Source organism: Aedes aegypti, chromosome 3, assembly GCF_002204515.2.
Source record: "Aedes aegypti strain LVP_AGWG chromosome 3, AaegL5.0 Primary Assembly, whole genome shotgun sequence".
Classification (NCBI taxonomy): domain Eukaryota; kingdom Metazoa; phylum Arthropoda; class Insecta; order Diptera; family Culicidae; genus Aedes; species Aedes aegypti.
Window position 1 is genome coordinate 152,820,824 of NC_035109.1, and position 25,769 is coordinate 152,846,592.

General features: G+C 38.3%; 1 protein-coding gene across 1 annotated transcript; it reads right to left on the bottom strand.

The window, feature by feature from the left end:
- Positions 1–231: 231 nt before the first annotated feature.
- Positions 232–24,433, bottom strand: LOC5569664 (cytochrome P450 4d1). The gene is made up of 6 exons (XM_001652878.3): positions 24,082–24,433; positions 13,893–13,999; positions 1,499–1,778; positions 1,370–1,439; positions 756–1,309; positions 232–695 (listed from the first exon to the last, which is right to left on the bottom strand). Exons 1-6 carry the CDS (start codon positions 24,239–24,241, stop codon positions 352–354), a joined length of 1,515 nt encoding a protein of 504 aa, XP_001652928.1. The 5' UTR covers positions 24,242–24,433; the 3' UTR covers positions 232–351.
- Positions 24,434–25,769: the final 1,336 nt, after the last annotated feature.

Here is a 25,769-nt window from a genome sequence, read left to right on the forward strand (position 1 = left end):
TTTTTTTTATTTAAACATTTAACACATTTGAAAGTTGAGTAAACATGTGTTTCTAGGATAAAATTGGGACAGGGCTTTAGGACCCTAACATGCTCATGCTCTCTGGAGGACTACTAAATTCAAAAAAGGAAAAGAGGAACTAAACGACAAAAAAAACTCTGCGCTAGACCTGATTCACAAGCCTTGCTGTATCATAATAATACACTGAAAACATTATAAAGTGTTGCGATGTTTTCTTTACAAATAACAACAATAATATATTTCAAAAATATCCTTATAAATAAAAATTCGTATATAAATTGCAACTATCATATCACATCTCATGTACAAATAAAAAGCATTATCAAAATATCACTGTCTCTTTTTCAATCTCAACAAAACCCCGTACGTGGGCCGCAGTATCATTTCCCCGATAAACGATTCCTCCTGGCCACCTTCCGGTGGCAACACTTCGAAATGCCTCAGCACTTTGCTGGCCACGCTTTTCAGCTCCGCCATCGCAAACTTCTGCCCGATGCAGTTCCGTGGTCCAGCACTGAACGGAATGTACCGGTAGGGGTTGACCTTCTCCGCGGAAATTTCCTTCTCGAAACGCTCCGGTCGGAATTCCAGCGGATCGTCGAAATACTCCGGATCACGACCCATGAACATCGGCATCAGGATTAGATTGGACCCCGCTGGGAAGGTTGTTCCCTCTGTAAAAAAAATCGATAGATTAGAAATAATTGGCAGACAGGTTTTGCGAATTTCAGTACCGATTTCACTGTTCTCCAGCACTTTTCGTCCATAGAAAGGCACTGACGGATACAGCCGCAAGGTTTCCTTAATCACCAATTCCAGGTAATGGAGCTCATTTAGCATGGAAAGAGTAACCGGTCCTGTCATACCCTCTCCTATCACAGCCTTTATTTCATCGTAAACTTTATGCTGGACCTCTGGGTGCTTGGCCAACCTGTACAGCAGGAAACTAATGGCCGATGTTGTCGTGTCGTGCCCTTCGAACATGAATGTGTCGACTTCTTCGCGAATTTCCACATCAGTCAGGGGCCGTCCATCGACCGTAGCTTGTAGCAACATATCCAGGAAGGCGACTTTCCGACGAATTCCGAGCTCAGAGGTGGCATTATTATCGGGGTTTGCCTCCTTGGCATCACTTAATTCGCGCCTTCTGGATCGAATTACACTGTTGGTATAACCGTGCAGAACTTCCAGGACTTTGTCTTGCCTCTTCCGGTAGGACGACAGGTTGAACAGGAAATCGTAACGTGCAAGGACGTCGTACGTTCGGATGTGGATAATCGTTGTGATCCTAATCAAGATAATTAACAGTTAGTTACTTGAATATTCAAAACCCCAACAAGAAACTTACTCTTTCACGGCTTGTACGTACTCCGAGTCAGAATGGATCTGTGCATTTACCTTTGTTCCCATAGCAGACTCTGAAACAGCCTCAAAATCATTCATTAGCTCAACTAACGGCTCACAATACTTGACTTACCACAGATCACATCCAAGGCGCAAAGTGTTACCAACGGGAACACGTCAAACGTTTCCCCGCTTTCCATGAACGGGGTCAGCTTATCGATCAGGATGTTACTCTGGCTGTCGAAGATCTCTACAAACTGTTCCAAAATCTTGAAATGGAACGTTGGTGTGATGATTTTCCGATGGGAGTGCCATTTTCGGTAGCTGCTCGTCAGCAATCCGTCCCCGAGCCACGGTCGGATGAAGTTATATTCGCCGGACTTTTCGATGAACTTGGGACTGCTCAGGACGCCCTATAAGAGGAAATAACAAATATTTTCAGAATCAGTGTGCATCGTACTCTGGTGCTGTGCGTACACAAATTCTTTTTGCGGTTGAAAACTACTTAAAGAAAAAAAAAACAGTACTTCTCAGTGATACTATTTTTCTACCTATTGATCCCTTATCGCTTCTTGTTTACACCCGTTAGCGAAAGCTAGCGGTGCACACTACTAAAAATCCTGTGATTTATGTCTTTTGGGATGCACATAAAATTTGAAATACGTTAGTGTCTGATTCGGGAAATGTCAATCACAGTTCCATCGTTTTCGTGTCCTTTATCATGTAAAATTACATTTTTTGTTCAATACATCTTCAAGGACACGATTTTGTGTCGTTCCATCATGTGTCATTCAGTCATAATCATAATTGCAGTAATTTTCATTATTTTTAAGAGTGTGGTAATCCTTCTAGAACACAATCTTTATTGTTTATTGTGATGGTAGCGAACAGTATTTACATTAATGTATGTTTAAAATGTATTTTTTTGCAATTTCTCATCGTAATAGGCTGTTTTTCTTCACGCCAATCTGTCATGAAACGGCCTACTTTCCTGCACTGAAGTATGCAGTGCAGGAATAGTCATTACCTAACTGAAACCAGTGCTGTAAAGATTCATTACCCAATGCTTTCTCATTACGCAATTGTTTTGAGTTGCGTTATGAATCATAACCCAACAATTTTTCAGAAATTGTAAAATAATAGTGAATGCATTCCGATACAATTTCTGATACCCTCAAGTGGTCTTCTACGAAATTGAAAAAAATGTTGTACGTAACTCGTTGCAGAACTCGATTTTTACAGCACTCGTCGTAATTATCCTATTCGGCAAGCCTTGTGGCGCAGCTATTCAGCAAGACCAAGCTGAGGGTCGTGGGTTCGAATCCCACCGGTCGAGGATCTTTTCGGGTTGGCAATTTTCTCGACTTCCCAGGGCATAGAGTATCTTCGTACCTGCCACACGAAATACACATGCAAAAATGGTCATTGACATAGTAAGCTCTCAGTTAATAACTGTGGAAGTGCTCATAAGAACACTAAGCTGAGAAGCAGGCTCTGTCCCAGTTGGGACGTAACGCCAGAAAGAAGAAGAAGAAGGTGGTCCACATCAACGAAAATTCAATTTTTGCCAATAAACAGTTCGGATTCCGCCATATTCGACCACTCATCAACTTTTACGTGTAACCAATTTGATCCGTTCCAACCAATCTGAAGGCTATTCTACTGGTCTTGCTCTTCTAGACATAGAAAAAGCATTCGACAGTGTTTGGCATGAAGGTTTGATTGAAAATTAAAAAAATTTGGGGTGGGTAATGTCTATTACATTACCGCGGGGTTGACGTAGAACTACGATGATTAATAATTTGATTTGTCAAGTGTATGAATTTGTAAGTGTACTAGTTTTGTGTTGTTATTGATCGGATGAAGTTTTCAGAAGTTAACTCTTTTTGGACTTATTTTGGTAGTCCTGAAAAGAACCATTTGTCGTTCTGTGGTTCCGAGAACCAGTGTTTGGTGTTCCAGGAATAATGCCAGATGATTGAATTTGTTTGTTTGGTCGTTGCTTCCTTGTGTTGCTTGGTTGGGTTATCGGTTTCTGGCCGGTTTCGCCAAACTCCTCCAGTAGATTAGATGTTTGATAGCTCGGGTGCTTCGATCGTGATAATCGATAGAATCGGTCCAGTGCTTTGGTCTGTAGCAATATCCATTGCATGAGCATTTAGGCTCTGTACATTGATACTCATCAATATGCAGGCTTGGCCGCTATGATCCAGTATTTCACGCAGTTCGTCTCAAAGCGTCACTAATCGATGATTGCCTAAGCGCTGCAGCTCATTCCTCAAGTCAACCCTCTTGGTAGAATTGCTGCCTTTGGCGTGATTGAACTTAAAAAGTAAGAGGTTGTTTCCGAGATACGACCGCCAAAGTGACGTTGGATAACATTAGCATCTTCTATTTCCTGGCTTGAGACCGTCACGAACTTATGAAAGATTTCTGAGAGAACAGCACCAATTTTCGACCCAACACTAACTTTCTACCGATTTTCGATACGGTTTTGGCCTACTTTGTATGAAAATCCGAAAATTGGCACAGAATTCTTGTAGGTCGAAAATAAGTGCTCTTCTAATCAATTTTCACACTATTTGTTGCATGCCATTGTTGACCTATTATGAACATTTTGTGTTATTATTTGGTTGGTTCGATTAACTCTTCAACCGGTCGATGGAAGAAGAAGCATGAGCGATAACTTTTGCTCAACAAACAAATATTCCGCTTGAAGGTCCACGCATGATCCACTAAGATTGATTGCTTAAGGCCCAAGTAAATATGGTGCAAAAGTCAAAACTAAAAAAGCAGTTTTCTTTTTTCAAATAGACAAATCGAAGAAAATAAAAACACACAGCTCTTTTATTTTTTAAATAAAACGGCTGTGTGTTCTTATCTTCATGAATTTATTATTTTAAAAGGAGAAAACTGCTTTTTCAGTTCTGACTTTTGAGCCATTTTTTCTTGCACCTTAAGTGGGTTCCGAAGTCTTTCGATACTCGTCGTATCCGTGGCGAACGTGCTGAAATTGCATTGAAGCACAATTTCAAACAACTGCCCTTTTCAGGGCCACAATTGATTCAATAATTTATTTAGTTATCAATTATAGTTTCGGATGATTAGTTTTCAACGGAGATAAATGGCAAACAAAGTTTAACATAGGTTCCCGTCGTTCGGGTCGGGCGGCGGTAGCAGTCTTTTCTGTGTGCGTATTTCCATTCGTTCGACAATGTCTTACCAAATCGAAAGACAACAAAGCTGTTTCTTATTAGTTTTAGCTCTGTGTTCGACGAGTTGATACAGATCGCTCTAGTATCATTTAGGTAGCGACGGCGACAACGGCATTATGCGATCATCTCTAAATGCGAAACAAACCGGGAGGAATTCTTCATTCAAGTGCCGTTCGCAATTTATCCGACTCATGCACACACTGTCGAGGATCGCCCCGCGCGCGCACAATGGGAAATTTATTTCCCATTTATGGTTGCGTGCAAATGACTGACCAAAATCTGAATCAATTACATTCAATCATCAGTAATGTCGCTCTTCACGGTGGAAAATTCTCACAACTCTTTTAAAATGAAATTGTCGTCCTGAAAAGGACGGTCGGTGGTAGTCACCGTCGATCAAACTGGCTTTTCATTCCATTGTTAGACAGAAACACACCAAAAGATCACCGAAAACGATTAAATTAAAATGCGGTCGGTAATTTTGTGCTCTCTTGTCCATCCTTGTATTCGACGGTTTGCTCACTCCTCCGACGGTAATTATCAAGGTTTCTGGACGCATTCTCCACGAATTCGATGGGCTAGCTGGATGCCAAGGGCTATGATGAGCGATTACACGGAACCCGCAGCATTTAGCTTGGGAATAAACAGCAGCAGCAGCGACGAACGTGTAAATTTTATTCCGATATGAGTCCTTCTCCGGTTGCTGGTCAACGATTGACTGATGCGCGCATGAAGTCGAGTTTGGTTGGCTTCGACTGAACACGAGATAATAAAGAGAAGTAAGAAGAAGACCGAAAGGGGCGTTTCCCTTTGAATGACGAAAGTGGCTAAGATATCGCGCAATGATGTCTGTGTCAGGAATACACAAGAAAAATGTGCTTTTCTATAAAAAATAAGACATGCTTCGATATTTCCCAATTTTTCAATAGTTTAGTCATGATAATCAATAGTTTTCATTGTTGGAGTAGATTCGAAAGATTTCCAATCGATTGGTGCAAGAATCTTGAAAATCTATCCGGGCGTTAGTAAGTTATTAAAAGTCAAAATCTAACAACTTTTCGTGACGCGAGCGATTTTTCGTTTTTCGAAATTGTACCCCAGTATGTTGCCGTAAGACGTTATCCAACGTCAAAAAATTGGAAGAGTTTGTCAAAAATAGCCCTTGCAGTGAAGTAACCCGCGACAAACCAACATATACCAATTGCTGATCCTGGCTTTTGTCATAGTCGTACACGACCTCGGGGAAAGTTCCACCTTGCGACTTATGAACAGTAAAAGCACAGGCGCCAACCATCGGGAACTGAATGCGTTTGCATGTGATTATGCCGCACAGTTTGAAAGTAAAATAAAAATTCTCTATACAGGAGTGAAATTGGAGTTTCAAAACCAAGAGCCTTACGTTGGCATGAAATATTTTGAACTCTTATAACTGTTTTCTGGTTTAACGAAATTCCTTGAATAGCACCTCAATTGAAAGACAAGACATCAAAGGGTCATGTCGTTTACTTACTGAATCCCACATAACTGTCTAAATAGTTTAATAACTGTTTTAGAAGAGAACGTTGATTTCAAGCAAATCTATAAATAGGGGTGGCTAGAAAAAATTTGACGTCATTTGCTTTCCATTCTCCGCTTGGATCGCATCTCAGCAGGCAACAGATCGTCTTGCTCTGACCGGGCGTGCTTCTCAGGCACAGACTTCGATAGCGAAGGACTTCCCCGTTTGTCTTGCTTCGCTCAAATCAAACTGTCGAGCGAGCGAGAGAAGATGCCGTCCGAAGCCAAAGTCATCACCGCTGCCGCCGCCAAGAAGAAGAAGAAGAAGAGGAAGCAGTCCACAGGAAAATTTGCGGTCGAACTGTGAACACGGTCGGGCAATTCATTCTGGCTTTGTGCTTCACCGCTTGTTTGCATTCACCCAGCCATCGTCATCGCCGCCATCATCAGATTTCAACTTAAGCCCGGTGATCCACTACCTGTTATTGTTGTGCGTCATCCACGCCACGAATCTTTCGGTTCGTCGTATAAGCAAATAACTTGCTCAAATTTATACATTTGAGTTGAGGATTCCCCGTTTGACCATGGCAATCAACTGATAACATCCCGCAGTGTTATTTATCTGTAAGAGCATCAAAGCTAACAAAGCCATCGGCCCTTTTCAGGGCCATCAAATTGGTGGAAAAGAGTTAAAAGAGAAATATTTCCGACTTTATATATTACTTCTTATATTCCTAAATCAATTTCACAGCTTCATACAAAATTTCATTTGTCATGAATAATTTATGACTAAACATTTTGAGACTGTAATCGCGGACGCTGCTGCAGTGCCGTCGGGGTGAGTGCTCAACATTCCACAACAATTGTAAAATAGAGTGGCATTTCCAACAGCCTCTTTGATGTTCCATATTTTGTGGGAACACTTTGATTAGCAAAATTATCACATGTAACAAAATTGCGACATTTTAAGAATGCATTCGAATAGACATTCTCATTGAACAATTGTAATAATTTTGGCACCCATGGATCAGAAATTTACCGTCATAATAAAGAAAACTATTGAATATCATGCGTGATTTTAATTTATTGTAAGCTATTAAAATAATGTTGATATTTTTACTGTCCATACGAACGCGCATGTGAATTTTCCAAGATATGTAAATCCCTAACCAAGACATCAACTTCATGTACCTTATCCTAGATTGGTCAATCAGAAGAAGGCGAAGAATACGAAAGGGAGGAGCATCGTCTGCAATTCAAATTATGTAAAACATACTATCTTTGACAGATTCGGTTCATTTAAGGGACGAATGACCTTCGGATTAAAATCCCTCTGTAACAACAACAGGATTCGGTTCATTTCATTTACACTTTCGAGCTAGTAAGAACTTCTCGTGATAATATAGCTAGTAATATTTCTTAATGTGCTTACCAAAAACTTGCTATAATCTCTTAATTCATCTCGTAGCATCATACAATATCTGATTTATCACGAATAATCGACAATACGACAATTTGAGGATGTTCCGAGAACTCTGCTGCAGTGCCGTCGGGATGCAATAACAGCATAATGCTCATCTTGTACATCCCTTGCCAAGAAATCAATTTCATATAGCCTATTTCTCAGATTAACGCAATAGACAACATGTAGAAAAATCAATTCAGATCAATAGTTGCTCATTACAATTGGTCAAGAAACAATTTATTGATTTTAATGTCGCAATTTTAATACATTTTCCAATTTCCGTACTCGAGAATTTTGGAAGCGGGGGCCGTGATGCTCTGGATGGATTGTCCTCCATGACTGGTCCTGGCTGGATATATTCGTGGGGAGAAACTCGACCCTTTACTGCAGGAATTTCATTAACAACTCTTTGGTAAAGCAGAAATTTTCCGAGGAAAATTCTGATAAAAGTGAACTTTTTCAAAACAACTCTTATTGATTGGAATATTTATCAACAACTCTTTGTTAAGTAAAATCATCCTTAATAACTCTTTGCTTCATCGCCAAACCAAACCATTTCATTGAATTCATCATGTACAAGAATATGAATGGTAAGGAGAGGCAGATGGTGTATATTTCGCTGGCGTTACTTTCCAACAGGTCGCCGGTTCGCGCTGACTACTAATCCGTCCACTGAATGATTTTCAGTTGTTGCTTTCGCTTCGTTGATCTCTGGTTCCGTTCGCTACTCGCACACTGCTGTGGCTTTCACGCGCTCTTCTTTGCTGCTCCGCTGCTTGATCCGTTCGTTATGCCGTTCGATTTGTGAATGAGCTGGGAGCAGAACAACCAGTGGTTTTATTTGCTCGAGCTCCGTTCACCGATGGCGAGTGGTGGGGTTCTCGCTTGGTTGTTTCGTCACTCTGTTCGCTACTCGCACGCGATTGGTTATTGCTTTCGCGCTATTTTCGTTGATGGTGTAATTCTTCGCTGAGAAAAAAAAGGCAACTCTATTGATTTTTCATGCAAAATGACCGACTTTGATAAACTATATCTCAGTTATTTATGAACCGATTTGAATGAAATTTTCACAGAATATCAGACATAACTTAAATTTTAACATATGTTTTTGAGTGATTTACTAAACATATTGAAGGAATAGCTTCATGGTATCTTCAGCAAAGTTGTAGACTTTGACGAGATGAATAAGTTTGCTGAAGACAGTTTTTGTGTAAGGCTATGAAATTTTAAGATAAAAAGTTTTGAATTTTTCGTCGAAAATTACAGTTTAGTCAAACCGTTATTACTTACAAACTTGTGATTGGAAAAATTATTCAAAAATATATGTTAAAATTCAAGTAACATCTGATGTTCTGTGAAAGTTTCATTCGAAAATATTTCCATAATAACTGAGATCTAACTTACCAAAGTTAGTCATTTTGTATGGAAAATCGAAAAAGTTGCAAATGCATGCGAATAAGTTGGGGCCTTCCTTAGCCGAGTGGTTAGTGTCCGCGGTTAGCTGAGAAGCAGGCTCTGTTCCAGTGAGGACGTTATGCCAAGAAGAAGAAGATGTTAATAAGTTCTCTGTTTATTCAACAAACCAGCTGAATAATTCATGGGTACACAACAGAAACAGGGTAGCGGATCACAGGGATTTAGTTGAAATCTGGAAACGTAGCTCAATCTTGAAATCTTGAGTGATTTCACAAACCAGATTCTGGATTAACAGCTCAGCAAGCTTCTAGCAGCGAGGTACTTCTCGCTAAGCAAGTTCGGAGGAGCTCTTACCAGCTCGAAAGCGGAAATGGAATGAAACTGAATCCAACGAAGGCAGCATGTTTTATAACCTTGGAATAGCAGATGATGCTCCTCCCTTTTGTGCTCTTCGCTTTCTGAACGACCAATCTGGGAAATGGGTATGTGCCAATAATGTGTTGGGCTTGGAATTACTTGAAAATTGCGGAGAATACTATTACGTGAGAAATTGGTCGAACATGAATTGTTGGAATGATTGGCATTCCCTAAATATTCAATACGAGCTATTGATAATTAATAGTTTTCTTTATTATGACGGTAAATTTCTGATCCATGGGTGCCAAAATTATTACAATTGTTCAATGAGAATGTCTTTTCAAAAGCATTCTAAATATGTCGCAATTTTGTCACATGGGATAATTTTCCTAATCAAAGTGTTCCCATAAAATATGGAACATAAAAGGCGCTGTTAGAAAAGCCACTCTATTTTGCAATCGTTGTGAAATGTTGAGCACTCACCCCGACGGCACTGCAGCAGCGTCCGCGATTACAATCTCAAATGGTTGAGTCATAAATTATTCATGACAAATGAAATTTTGTATGAAGCTGTGAAATTGATTTAGGAATATTAGAAGTTATAAATAAAATCGTAAATATTTCTCTTTTAACTCTTTTCCACAAATTTGATGGCTCTGAAAAGAACCGATGGCTTTGTTAGCTTCGATGTTGTTACGGATAAATAACACTGCTCGGACCAGCAAAACTCAGGGGGCTTCTGGTATTTGCTCCTAACGGGATTGCTTCTTGACCACCAATGATGATTTCATCACGAGTCGAAATTTTGAAGCGCGGGTCAACAGCTTCTCGGCCGATTAAATTTGCGGCGGCGATGACGATGGCTGGGTGAACGCAAACAAGCGGTGAACCACAAAGCGAGAATGACTCGCCCGACCGTGTTCACAGTTCGACCGCAATTTCTCCTGTGGACTGCTTCCTCTTCTTCTTCTAGGCGGCGGCAGCGGTGATGGCTTTAGCTTCGGACGGCATCTTCTCTCGCTCGCTCGACAGTTTGATTTGAGCGAAGCAAGACAAACGGGGGCGTCCTTCGCTATCGATGTCTGTGCCTGAAAAGCACGTCCGGTCAGAGCAAGCCGATCTGTCGCCTGCTGAGATGCGAGCCAATCGGAGAGTGAAAAGCAAATGACGTCAAATTTTCTCTAGCCACCCCTATATATAGATTTGCTTGAAATCAACGTTCTCTTTTAAAACAGTTATTAAACTATTTAGACAGGTATGTGGGATTCAGTAAGTAAACGACATGAAGCTTTGATGTCTTGGCTTTCGATTGAGGTGCTAATCAAGAAATTCCGTTAAGCAAAGTTATAAACGTTTAAAATATTTCATGCCAAAGTAACGCTCCTGGTTTTGAAATTCCAATTTCACTCCTGTATAGAGAAGAAAGACGTACTTCTACGTCAAAAAAAAAACAATTTTGCAACACACACTGTTAGAATAGTCCAAAGCTATCAATATTTTACCAAATTTTCACATCTGACTTACCTGATTACCTCAATCTTCCATTGCCACGATTAATGCGTTAAACATCTAGCCTAGATGATCTAGGTTAAGTAAGGTTAAGTTAATTGAAAGCGTTTTTTTTTTCTCTCTTATATGCAGATGAAATCAACTGAGATGAACTAGCCTAACTAGGCTAAAAATCTCGTTAATAAAGATAGAAAAAAAAAATGAATGTGCTTCCTGGATCGCCTTATAGTAATCTTATTACTATAAGCATTTCATTTTATTCAACCAAATAAAGAAGTGTGATTAATTCGTCGATTAATTTAATTTCTTAATTTTTTCACATGAGAAGTTAAATCTCATGGAAAACATAATGAGGACCGAAACTACAAATTTTCTGTGGACGATTACCGATCGGTTATTTTGACAGCTCAGCTCGAATCCGTAAATTACCGATCAATCAGTAATCGGTTGGTTTACCGAACCGATTACCGAACAGTCAGCTGTTGAGATTTCAGTAAACCAGTTACCGAATTCGGTAATTTGATCTAAGTGTGTATTTTTTTCCAAACACATTTTTGGAATTTTGTATTTTTTTTTAATATATGTTTACTTAAGTTGAGACATTTTTGAAAAACATACTAAAAACACATGGCTTACACAGTTCGAAAGAAACGTGTAAATTTCTGAGACATATAATGCACATAATTGGAGCGTGCTATATATTGGACATTTACATCATATGTCATGTAAACTTCAATTATATGTCATGTAATCTAGCAGGATCCTGTGTGGTTACGTGACATATAACACATATTTACATGATTCCAGACTTAAATTTTCATGACGTCATGTTTACATCGCATAAATGAAGTTTACATGACGTGTAATCTTCATTATTTTTAACTGTGTATATCCTCAGCATTGGATTGACCAAAGTTTAAAATTACTAAAGTTACTCTTTAAAGAGCAATCGCGAAATTTTGGTGGAAAAATCTGAAAACTATTAAAAATTATTAGAACATTAAAAAAATCTGTGAAACCTCAACCAATCATGTACGCCCCATTATTTGCGTTTGAAAAAGCTATCAACTATTGAAATCGGTTAAAAAATGGCAGAGATATTGACAAAAATGATTTGCGTAAGCTCAGGTGATCCCAAACTTTGGCACGATGTCTTGAATTACTGATTTATTGATTATGAATAGTTTTCAGAATTTTTCGTCAAAATTTCGTGAGTGCTCTTCAAAGAATATAAGATTACAATTCTAATGACACATTGATTAAAAATTTCAAATTTGAAAAATATTTTTTGAAAATACATACGAGGTAACAACATTGCCTTTTAAATGCGTCATAGAGCGTTTAAATTGGACGTGTAAACACAGAGATATGGAAAAAACACATTAGTATGTTTTTAAGGGGGTGAACCCAAACTTTTGCACGGGAGTGTACTTCAGGTCTCCATACATACGAGCTGAATAGTGTACTACACGGAGAGACCTTGTAAATTATATTTGCTATTTCGTTATGCAACATTCTGTGGAAGCTGATCCATGATGAAAGTTTTGTTTGCAGTTCAGTTATCATCATTGAACTTCGCAAGTCAAAGTTACTCTGCGCCGCAATCTATCTGTGTTTCTGTGCCACTGTCACTGTCGCTGCTCGCTCTGTTACACTCTAAACAATAAGCATTGCATCCCAGTATAAACATCAACGAACCTTCGCACATCTAAGAGTGTTTACATTAGTATTCAGGTGTCATCGTAACTTGGTACTATTTGCCCTATAAGCTATTCAGCACCTGTGCGACTAATTTTATTGCCAATCCACCCGATTAGCGACGACGCGACGCATTTTGTGGTGACATATCGGCTAAATCTGTTGTATATACGATTGGCTTTAAGTACCGTAAATAGGGTCCTAAAGCCCTGTCCCAATTTTAGTGCCAAACGCTTAAGTTTGGGCCAAAAACACATGTTTACTCAATTTTCTAATGTTTTCCGTTGGTTTAAGCCCAAAAAACATTTTTTTAGATTTTGTCACATCCTTTGGCTTAAACTCAAATTTTGGGTGTATTTTGTTTTCCGTGTCCCTTACGAAATGTCAGATAGGAACAACCCCAGTGGTCGAACTAAAACCCCTGTGTTTTTTTTGTCGACTAAGCGAACGTCAAACATGATCAAAAGTGTCAAGATTCATTTATGGACCAAATTTTGAAATTAAAGTTTAAACATGATATAGCCATTATTTGAGCGGGAAAAATTGCTAAAGTAGTTACAGTAACATGCTTTTTCGTGTTATTAAATAAAAACAAGATTTCATTAAAAATTTTAGGACCCAATTGGGATATCTTTGATAATGCGGGGCCCACCGCTACTTAACGAAATAACATATTTTATGTTGATCAATTGACACTTGGTGGCAGAGTTATTTTCATTGGAATCGAGAATATTCTTCTAGGATTACGATTTTATTTGATTTTAACGAGTTTATCACTGATTATTGATACTCTAATGCATACATTTTAATCCTGGTTCTCTATCAACATTCTTAAATACAGTTCCGACTGCGATGTGGTCAGACAGTTCAAGCGTGTTCTATAGAATAAGGTCGTAAGTCGCATGAACGATTTCTTTTCATCGATCCTCTCTTCTGTGAATAAAGACGACAAGACGCAAGTTTGTCAACATTTTGTTACCTCAGGACGCAAGGTTGCATCGCTGCCCAGCGTTCTGAGGTGAAAAATGCTAACAAACCCACATTTTATCACCTTCATTCACATAAGAAAGGAAAGATGAAGAGAAATCGATCATGCGATATACGCCCTTATTCTAAAACACGCTTGATGTTGTTTGGTTATGGATTTCATTAGTTTATGTTTGTTTGTATATCAAAAATCAACTTTCGATTATATGAAAAATTATAGGTGATTTCAAAATGAATCGACATACATTCCTTTAACTTTAATCGCTAACTTAGTTGCCAGTGCTTGTTTAAAAATCACTATCAAAGTTATCCCGGTTTACGGTACGATAAAACATATACCACTTCTAGCCAGCAAGCAACAACGAGTAGTGTAGTATAATTACCTCGGCGACCTTAGCATCCGTTACGATAATGAGCAGCTCTGGACCGAGCCAAAGGCGGAAGCATTTCCCCGCTTCGCGGACAGTCCTCTCGATGGTGAGGAAAAAATCTGCAATGATCAAATAGAATTAAAAAAAAAGCAGTTAGTAATATGCACTTGCAATATATTTACGTTCATTTTTTTTATCTAAATAAAATGTTTCGCTAGCTGATCGATCTAAGCACGTTTACCTGATTCCGCTAAATTTTAAAATTGTTTTGCCTTCGTTTCAACAATACTTGCCATACCTTTTCGTTTGGTAACCTGTTTGAAAACATTCTAGAATTCCGCAGAAGCTCCATTCATGTGAGTGATAGCTGTGTTCCATTCACTACTGAGCTGTACATTAAAAATAAAAGTCAATAATCAGAATGCGATATCAAAAAAAGCCGACAATGCTAGTTTTTTCGATAGCAACAACTCTAAAAGTTCTAGAACGAACTGGACATCGTCAGTTCGTGAAACGCAGTAACGTGATTGTAACATTTGACGATGACGCTGGTAGAACCATTCACTGGGATGTCCAACTCAAAAACTCGTTCACCGGTATTACCTAGCCGTTTGCTTACTAGGTGCGTGCATCCAGATCAGCTGCGCTACGTGCTGATTTGGAACATGGGACTGGAAAATATGGATCACCGAACGAGTTTTCGGGCATCTGGAATACAATGTGACTGAACCATGTGTTTTGATTGACTCTACGCGTTGGACAGATTACCGGTTTTCAATTGCATCGTTATCACCGGTGATCTGAATGGAATTTGCTGGAATATACGCAGCAAAAACCATTGTTGTGGTTGAAATCTTCTTTCTGGCGTTACGTCCCCACTGGGACAGAGCCTGCTTCTCAGCTTGGTGTTCTTATGAGCACTTCCACAGTTATTCACTGAAAGCTTACTATTCCAATGACCATTTTTGCATGTGTATATCGTGTGGCAGGTACGAAGATACTCTATGCCCTGGGAAGTCGAGAAAATTTCCAACCCGAAAAGATCCTCGACCGGTGGGATTCGAACCCACGACCCTCAGCTTGGTCATGCTAAATAGCTGCGCGTTTACCGCTACGGCTATCTGGGCCCTGGTTGAAATGTCGTCACCAAATTATGTGGGTCCAACCAATATCATGTCATAGCCAAATTATATGGATCCATTATTCGAAACAGTTTACCGTATTATTCCAATCGTTGATTGATACACATTTTTATGTTAAGATTACATTTCTAATTTATTTTTTCAAGGATTTTCAGCTTTACCTGTAGGGCATTATTTTCCTATTTATCATTATTTTGTTTAATTGTCCAGTTTAGTATAATATTAAACATAATAAAAAAAACTCAAATATTGCAGTGAATTCTCTTATCACACAACGTCTCATGAAATTTGATTGTACACCTTTAGGTTTCATTACAATAGAAGTTTAAGAACAATTCAGCAGGTTTACATGTAATTCACCCTAAACTTCACCTATTCATGGGGCAGTACAGGATTAGGGTCAGTATGAATCAAAGCCAAACTTCAAATTTTCAAGAGCACAAACCCAGAGAACCAAACATCCGTTTGAGCTGAAAACTTAATCGATTGGTTACTAGCTAGTGGTGATTTCAGCTCAAATGGGTGTTTGGTTCTCCAGATTCGTGCTCTTGAAATTTTGAAGTTTGGCTTCGTTTCATCTTCACCTTAAGATAAACCCAATTCTTATATTGCTTTGGGGCTAGTTTAAAGATTCACGTTGTGAAGACTTTGTCATTGATAAAAGTTTCTGAAATTCGATCTATTCTACCGAGTGGATTGTTAACTTTGTTTGTTTACTTTGAATGGTTTCAATTGCTTAGAAGTGCGCTGTAGTTTCCTTTTCTACGATTACAGTTTTCCCGACGAAAGGTCGAGCAGAGAAAGCTATATGAAAGATCTTGGCGCCATACTGGACTCCAAATTGATTTTCAGGCAACATGTCTCCTACATTAGGGCGGTTCAAAATTTAATAATGTTTGAGAATCCAATCTCCCACATGTTCCTTACTATCTTTACCTTAAACATAGTGTTCTGCGCAATTTTCAGCTTTATGGGCGGTGATTTAATGGTGGCCCAAAGACAATATATATGTTCCTACATATGTAGGTTTATATGGAAATGTCTATGGAGAAATTTTGAGATATGTTCCAAACACGCTAGTACTGTAATGTATGTACAAAACTATTATCCCATAGTAAAAACTTATTCTTCAAACCACAATAAAGAAATTTGTTGAAGATAGAAATTTAACCCGACGGATAGCAGAAAAGATATTCATGAGTTTATTTGCTATTATTTAGCATAATATGGGATTATAGCCTTTCAAACATGTACAAAAATCCGAAACAAAATTAGCACAAAAGGGATTTGTTTCTTCAACAACATCCTTCATTAAGGTTTGAAGAATGATTTTTCAATATGGAATGATAGGTTTCTACTTACATTACAGTACTATCGTGTTTGGATCATTTCTCAAATATTCTCCATAGTAATTTCCATATAAACCTATATTGTCTTTGGGTCACCTTTAAATCACCACTTAGAAAGCTGAAAATTTCACAAAACATGGTAATGGTAATGATGGTAAGGAGCATATGGGAGATTGGATTTTCAAACATTTTTAAAATTTGAATCGTCATGCTCGTACACAACTAAGAAGGAATCTTGGACTCATATTTAGAATAGGGAAGGAATTTAGAGACGTATATTGCCTGAAATTGCTGTATTGAGCTTTTCAGTCCGTTCAGTGCTAGAATACGGATGAGCGGTTTGAAACCCTTCCTATCTGAATGGGTCTAAAAGAGAGAGTTCGACGCAGATTGATTCGTTGGGCTTTGCGGAATTTGCCGTAGCAAAACCATTTCAAACTCCTACCCTACACTGTAAACATCTCTTCGTATTTTATCCAAAATCCATTTCGTAACACAAGATTTCGTACGTATGACGCTGTTTGCATTCATTGTACGAATTATTTGTACTTGACAGAATTTCGCGATTCAGTGACTTTATGAAATATTCGTAAGATGCACGATAAACAATTCGTAGATGTGCGTTTTCATATTTTTTGTGTTTGTCTTTCACTAACGCTTCTCGCAAAGGATGAAAATTCTCGAATACTTTTTCAAACAACCGTAATTCAGAAGTGTAACCAAGCTTCGATTCTGAATCAATTCGACAAACTTACACTCTGAACCAATTCCACTTTTCGGTATAACATTGATATTTCGTTATCACGACGTAACCATGAATCAAAACAAAACACTACTTGAGACAATCTTATACTGCACAATAGTTTAAAAAGCAGATACACGCATGAAGATGCAAAAATCTAAACAGCTTTGGAATGAAAACTGTCATCAATAATGTTGTTTGTATTAGTTAGGCCATTTGTTTGATGTTATTCCAAATTAGAGTGCACCACCACCAGTGCATGGCGATAGACTATGGTTATCACTGATTGGTTATACTTAGCCGTAAATTAAGCAAATAAAATAGCAATTTATCAGTTCGATATTCTTGACAGCGCAGCAGATGGTAGAAACTGTTTGTTGGTTATTGAAAAACATTAACAATTTGTATGATTACCACGTAATTACATTTTGTTAACAACATATTATATTTCATTTGCCGTAGCAGTTCAGATTTTTTGCAGGTGAGTTAATTTCACCTGCTTATAAGAGGAAAAAAACACGTTTTTAATTTACTTAACCTAACTTAACCTAAATGTATAACGCATTAATCGTGACAATAGAAGATTGTAACGATTTTTGCCTGAAATTATTAATTATTTTATTTGACATTTGTTCCAATGTTTCAACATTGGAAATTCTATGTAACTCATTGGCACTATACCTGAGAGGAAGCTTCAGAATCATTTTCAATATTTTTTTTTTTGAATTCTCTGCAGAGCTTTCTTCGTGGTATTACAACAGATAGTCCATGTTGGTAAAGCATACAACATGGCTGGCCTGAAAATTTGTTTGAATATCAAAAGCTTGTTCTTAAGACAAAGTTTTGATTTTCTATTAATAAGGGGACAGAGACATTTTACATATTTGTCACATTTGGCTTGAATGCTCTCAATGTGATTTTTAAAAGGTAAAATCTTATCTAGCATGAGCCCTAGATACTTAACTTCATCTGATCAATTTATTGGAACCCCTCTCATCGTGACAACATGTCTACTTGAAGGTTTTAAATAAAGAGCTTTTGATTTATGTGGGAATGTTATTAGTTCAGTTTTGGAAGCATTAGGAGAAATCTTCCATTTCTGCAAGTATGAAGAAAAAATATCCAACCTTGTTTGCAATCTACTACAGGACACGCAGACTTCGTCCTTTGGCGGAGAGGCCTGTGTCATCCGCAAACAAAGATTTTTGACATCCCTGAGATAACACAGGTAAGTCAGATGTGAAAATATTGTATAATATTGGCCCCAAAATGCTGCCTTGAGGAGCACCAGCTCTTACAGGAAGTCTTTCAGACTTGGAGTTCTGATAATTAACCTGAAGTGTACGATTTGACAGATAACTTTGAATTATTCTAACAATGTATGTTGGAAAATTTAAGGTTTTTTTAATTTTACGATCAAATTTTCATGCCAAACACTATCGAATGCTTTTTGTATGTCTAGAAGAGCAAGAACGGTAGAATAGCCTTCAGGTTTGTTGAAACGGCTCAAATTTGTTACATGCAAAAGTTGATGAGTGGTCGAATATCCATGGCGGAATTCGAAACGTTCATTGGCAAAAAATGAATTTTCGTTGATGTGGGCCAACATTCTGATCAAAATAACCTTTTGAAAAAGTTTACTGATGGAGGAAAGCAAACTGATTGGACGATAGCTTCTGCAGGGTTTTTTGTCTGGTTTTAAAATTGGTACAACCTTAGCATTTTTCCATTTGTCAGGAAAATATGCTAATTGAAAACATTTGGTAAATATATCAACTATGAATGATAAGCTACTTTCTGGAAATTTCTTGATGAGGATGTAGAAAATTCCATCTGCGCCAGGAGCTTTCATATTTTTGATTTTTTTCAATAATACCGTTTTGATTCATATTACGGACAGCTTCAAATTCCGGACACTCTACTTTGTATGGGAAACATTTCACGCGAAATGTTTCAATTTTTGCTTTTCAAAAGTTGTCAATTTCAATACTCGTTTTAGTAAACTTTTTCCATAAATATCTTTGAAAATTTATAATGCCCAACTACCTTAGATGTCTCTTTGGTGGTTTAACGATTTCGATTGATGATTTGACTGTTCCATTAATGATTATCATGAGCTGTCCGGAATTCGATTCAAAGTGTCCGGAATATGAGGCAAAAGTGAGGAAGCGTCCGGAATAAGAATCAGTAAAAGGCCACACATTTTGATTTATTTAAAATTATTGAAGTTGCGGAAGCGTATTCTTCACCCACCGTTCGAAAGTAAAGGGCTTCCGACGCTCGATAGCGCTAAGGAATCATACAGAATGATTTATTTTGTATGCTCTATGCTGGGTTATATTTCCATGAGTCCATAGTTATATTCGATTCCCGCTGCAGGCCGGAAAACTTTTCGTGAGGAATGTTCTCCGACTGTACCACTGGGCGTTGCATGCTAGTCCGTTGTCTAGTGTGGTGTTTCCTTCAAAGGGCAAAATGCCCAGTGGAAGCATTAACGTGTAGGTGTCTTTTTTTTTTTTTTAAAAAAAGGCTATTTCAGCAATGCTCAATTTAAGAATTTTCGTTGTTTTCCCCAAAATCATGAGTAGGAAAAAATGTTCATAACAAAATGTGGTATGAAGAATCTGAAACCAATTGCTTATACATGGTCACTTTTATTTCATGCTAAAATATAACATATTTTGCTATGATGCAATAGTGAAAAATAACACAATGAGTTATTATAGGATATTTTGTTGAATCTTTTGTTATTTTAGCTATTAACACTCCAAAATTAAAACATATTTTGTTAGAAAATACGTTAGCTGAGTAACAATGCTGTTGAAAACCATTGGTCGAGTATGGTTCGAAAATACAAATTTAATTAACGTTTCTGCGCGACCCAGATATATCAATACGGAGACGAACCAGCCACTGGCTGAAAGTCTCCTTAATAAAGATAAAATAAAATAAAATAATAAAGATTTATCAATATATGATCAATATGTTTCTACAACGAGCTGCCAATGATTGCTGTCACAAAAACAGGCTAGACAATCGTCACCGTCAAATGGAAAAAGTTGGCGACAAAACTAAAAGAAACATCGTCACCGTCACTTAACCAGCGTCGGATGTTGGCATCATTACGAGCAAATACGATATCTTGGTTATGGGCGAATTTTCATTCGGGAGCACTGAGTCGACTAAAAATATGAATCGTGTCTTCGACAGATTATGACCATTTTTTGGAAAAAAAATAAAACAAAATCAAAACACGTCTGGAATCGAACAAACGATCTCTAAATCGTCTACTTCACACGCTTACCAACAGAGCTATTGTAGAATCATGAGGAGAGCGGGTTCATTTGCCAATACAAGCAATTGTGTGATGGCATTCGTTGGTTGGTGCGAAGCAAGCGAATATACAGTATACGCCTTCTTCTTGTGAGTAAGGATAGCAAGCGGAACGAAGAAAAATTTGCTCGTTGACGATTTTGGATTGAAGTTAGCCGGGCACGGGACGATTGCCTGCCCTGCACAAAAGGCATGTTGTTAAAAATCAACGACTTCTCACAGGCTTGACAGAAATTATTCTGCGATGCAAAAATGAGGTTTTTCTAAAAGTAAAAATTGAACTTAAAATTTACAACAAGAATCCTCAAACGATTCGAGTGAGAGTGCATCGAAATGCCTGGATTTTTTCTGGTACTCTTTATCTCTTGTTTCTATGTTCTAAGAGCAAGTGCTCATACTTTAACATAACTCAGTGAGTGACACGTCCTAGCAAAATAGGCCTTGTGAGCTATAGAATCCACTGCGTCGGAAAGTGGCAATAGAATTGATCACAGCAAGCTGGTTGGCATCTCTGAATGATCTCACTACTGTCACTCGCCTAAAAGATGCATTCATGCTGCCTCACTTGCGAACCGACACTTGCCTGGGTAAGTTGTATAAGCATCGTGTGGAAGGTGACTCCTTTCCGGTGATTATCCAAACCCCACAGGCCTCAAGGAGTTATGTTGGCACCAGGGTTGGTAACCATCGGTTTCGTCACTGACCGATGACGAAAAATTGAGAAAAATATTCAGTGCGTAAAAGATCGTCATTTTCTTTGTCTTCAATGACTGGCAAGGAGACCACGACGAAACAAAGCCGCAAAAAGTCTACGAGTAATATTTTTCGTCACTCCTCCCGTCATCCCTCCGCACTGAACAAACATAAGCTTCTAATCGTCACCGAGCGCACAATTGCGGACAAAGAGAGTCTAAGCTACGAGCTACTAGTCAACAAGGTGTCTTGTCTTAGCAATTGGGCACGCACAATTTCAAGAAGTTGTGTTAGCCCTGCCGGTAGGCGTGTGCTACCGTTAATCTAAGGGTTTTTTGTTCAACTCCGGAAGCGCGCAATTTTTTTTTTTTTGCGGGTTCCTTTTTGGTCGGCTTTTCAATTGGCACCGATTAGTTGTCTGCCTTTCCATTCAAGCTGAACATGTTCAACAAAAACACAGACAGAGAGAAACGGCAAAGATTTTTCGTCGCAACGAGGTGCTTGGTTACTGGTAGTTGGGCGACGTAGGTTGCGCTGAGCTGAGGTAGTGACGAAAACTTTTTATTTTTCGTCACCGTCACTGATAGTCTGTCGAATCCGGCGACTAATAACAACCCTGGTTGGCACTCTTTTCTGATGGAATTTCTCTCCGTTGTATTTTGTATCACATCTTCCTCGCTCATTTTTCGTTGCCTCTCTGCTTATCAGTTTTTCATTATTATGAAAATTTATTGGCTTTTTTCGGTGAATACAATACCTATACTCAGAGTGAAAGGGAGTAACGAAAGTAATGAAATGACAAGATGGATAGAATCGCTAGCGAGCGACGAGAGAAATGAATAGAAGTTGAAAATTTGTTTTAACAGAGGGCCATATGTGTGAACAACACAATCGAAACGACAAATCGTTGCCTAACGTCCTGGTCTTGAACGGCTAGATGTTGTAGTGTTGGTCACTGCTAACACTTGACAGGCAAAAATTTGTAGCCTCGACCTGTTAACTATATTGTTCGGCGTATGTAACAGTTCTATCGATCGTTGCTCCTAAAACTTTATTATGAATATCTTAACATTATTACAAGAAAATAGGGTGGGATCAAGTCTGCTCAGTCCCTCCAAAGGAATATGGAAGCTTTCTAGCTGCTCAAGAACCACAAGGCAGATGGCAACTTTGGTTTCAGATCATCAAGACTAGTTGGAGAACTAGGCTAATAATTTTAACCTGGGATACAGAACAGTTACTGGAGGAGTGCGAGCAAATGTATTATATGCACTATCGAACATGAGCATGAGCATAAATGACCGTATTATTCGTAGTTAATACTCCATGATTGATCTGAACAATCGAAATTGCAAAAATCGAGAGCAAAATTTTAAAAGTCAATAACGGCGCCGGCCACGTCCTTACGGTCATCGGGGGATGGAAAGAATGTTAGTTAGACAACCGTTGTTACTAGAGACCGAGTACACCTCTGCATCTCCACAGTTGTCATGGAAAGGATATTTTGTTAGTGGGATAAGGAATAGATTTGGGAGTGATGCGATCCATGATATAATTATGCCTGACCGGATTCGACATGTTCGATCCTGCCCTCGTCGCCCGTCCCCGCAGGAGCAAGCGTCAAAGTCAAAGGACCAAACACTAGTCAGGGGTTATATGCACTCAGTGCTGGGAATGGTAATAGTAGTAGGCTTGAATTTCGCGAAAATCACGTGGCTCTCCCAGTACAGTAGTTCAAAAAAGTGAATCTCATCAAGTAGCCTATTTTGGGTGCTTGATTTTTCTAAAACATTAGTGTCATTGAAGGCTCAAAATGCGGGAAATGCAGCGGGAAATAGGGTAGGTGTACCAGTTATGGCCATAGTGGTTCCCTATTTCGCCATATGTGATATCTTAAATGCCTTCATATTTTGAAAAATCTTTTGTGTTTTAGCAGTAAAATAAAGGATAAATCTTGATGTTAAAACATTCAAAAAGATTAAAAATGTAAAAGTTATCCAAATTTTGCATATGGCCAAATAGGGAACCACTATGGCCATAACTGGTACACTTTCCCTAGAACATTTTTCTACAGTAATTTTGGGTTGCCCTTAGCAACGGGTGTTTTGCAATTTTCAAGGCTCTTTGCCTACAGCAGCGATAGGCGTGAGTTTCACTGGCTTCGCTGACTGCGATTGGCTTTGATTGGCTACTGTAGAATGAATTTCAGATTTTTGCCCAACCCTGTATGCACTAATTACGAAAAAGGCATCAATCTTGATATGCTATCACTATTTTTAACTCCGCCTACAAAGTTCAAACAACTGAGAAATGAAAACGATAGCAATTGAGGGAATAAGAAGCAAAAGGGTGTAAGTGACAAAAACCTAGTTTTGAATAAATAGATTTCAAAGCTGTTTTCAGCAATGTTTCGAAAGCTTCAAATTGTATGAGAATCAATAAAACAAGCTAATCTTTCACGAATTATGTTATTATTACTATTGGAAGGCCCCTCAATTGTTCGTTGCCAATTATTTTCCTTTTAGTTGAAATCTTCAACGTGCATATTTTGTTTACGTATCTGACTCTCCAAATTTCAAAATTACACATTTGGTTTTCATATAGCTACTTAAATGCTACGCACTTCCCGATTACTTTTTTGCTGACGTCCAGTGTAAATAATCTCCCACGCTTGTTGGACACATATTGATCTTAATCTTCGATATGTTACTAGCACTCAACAATGCAAAAGCAAAAAGTAATTATTATGCACTGAAAAATGGACATCCATATGAACCCAAAGCTGCGATCGTATTGATCGTCTATCTCAACGTCATTGTTTTCAATCCACATACAATTTGCATAAACGTTTGTCTATCCCTCCATAATACACATGATTCTACTTAACAGTTCAATCACGCACCACCCAATCACAAATCCACGTGTTCTAAATTTTTGCTTACCAGGTGGAGACTTGTTAATGAATCTAAATGCATTTCCCACTAGGGGGTAACACTTCGGTCCACCGATCTTCGCTCCATAATACAGCTGGTTCGCGAACTTTTGATACACAAAAACGGCCAGACTAACGACCGCAAAAAACACCGTCACCAACAGGAACATTTTCCGTTCCTAAATGACTGAGTTTTATTGCTGCGACGCAATGACGCTTTCGTTTCGTGCACGACTGTTAGTTTGAAATTATAATATCACGCTTTCCGTCGAACAATATGATGGGCTGCAATTAACTGCTAACTCGGAACCGATCGGATCAACAATCGCGACGCGACTAAGAGAAGAACGCTGCTCCTGGCTGGGATTACCCCTAAATGCTAAACCGGGAAGTGAACAGCGCGACTTAGGCTTAGACAAACCTTAGTATAACCCACCCGCTCAGATGATGGGAAAGCGATACATCACGCTGAGGTTAAAGCTGCTCTCACGGTGTGTCTGGAGCCGTTATTGACGACCAGAAAAAATGACCATCAGTTATGTCCTCTCCAATTAAAAGATCCGGATACCACACTTATCGCTCACCATATGTGGTATATTGGACTAGTAATATTGTGGGGCTTGGGGATGCTACAAAGGTCATTAGCCAAATATTTTAGTTTACCGTAGCGTCCCAAGAAACATTTGCCTATTTTATAATCATTTATTAAGCAATTTTTCACAACTACATACTGAATAGTTGCTTTATTATATTACTTTGCAGCTGCTACGCACACATTGTTCAAGCAAATCTGGTGAAATTATTAGGCTACAAATCATTTAGTGACTGTAACAATATATTGAAATGATGTTTATTCAGGGTTTCACTTAGCCTAATAAGGATTGATGATTTAACAACGCTAATTTAACAAACAACATTATTGCAGTTTAATTCAGCATCGTGTTTAACAACATTTTAATTATTTGCATGTGAAACCTTTGTTCAGGCGTTGTTCACACAAATTTGGAGAAGTTATAAAGCGTGTCGTTGTATTATTGACTTTATTCTACAACTTGAAAATCGCTTTATAAGCATTTATCTCAGTTTTTATTCAACTGCCACAAAATTGATTGAAAACAAATAAATGACTAAAAATCGCTAACACCGTATATATGAAATGCAGCGTACACTTTTACTATGAATTAATAACCACTTTAAATAACTACCTGGATACTGAATTCAAACTCCAGACCTTCCCATCGTCAGTGGTATACCTTGCCATCTACGCCATCCTTGAATTCATATATCAGCTTTCCAGTGCCCAATATAAACCTCTTGTAGTTGAACATTGATCATGCTTGAGCTTCTGTTCAACAATATCTAATCAACACGTGCCATGCTGATCAACAACTGAACAAGCGCATTACTTCTGCTGCTGTTCAGTACTGATGCGAGCTGAACTCAGTCGGCTATTTATAGCGCACAATGAGGAAATTTATGTCAATGCTGGTCAAAGATAAAATTTATTCACAAAGTAAAAAGCCCGAAATAATTAATCAAATTTCATAATAAGTTTTAACTTGTTAAAACTTTAATTTAATTGTTCATCTAACTGTACTAAAATTCATTTATTTCATATATAATATTTTTATAAGATTAATCTTTTAAGTGTTTGTCGTGCTTTTCCGTATATTAAGCATTATAGAAATATAAAGTATG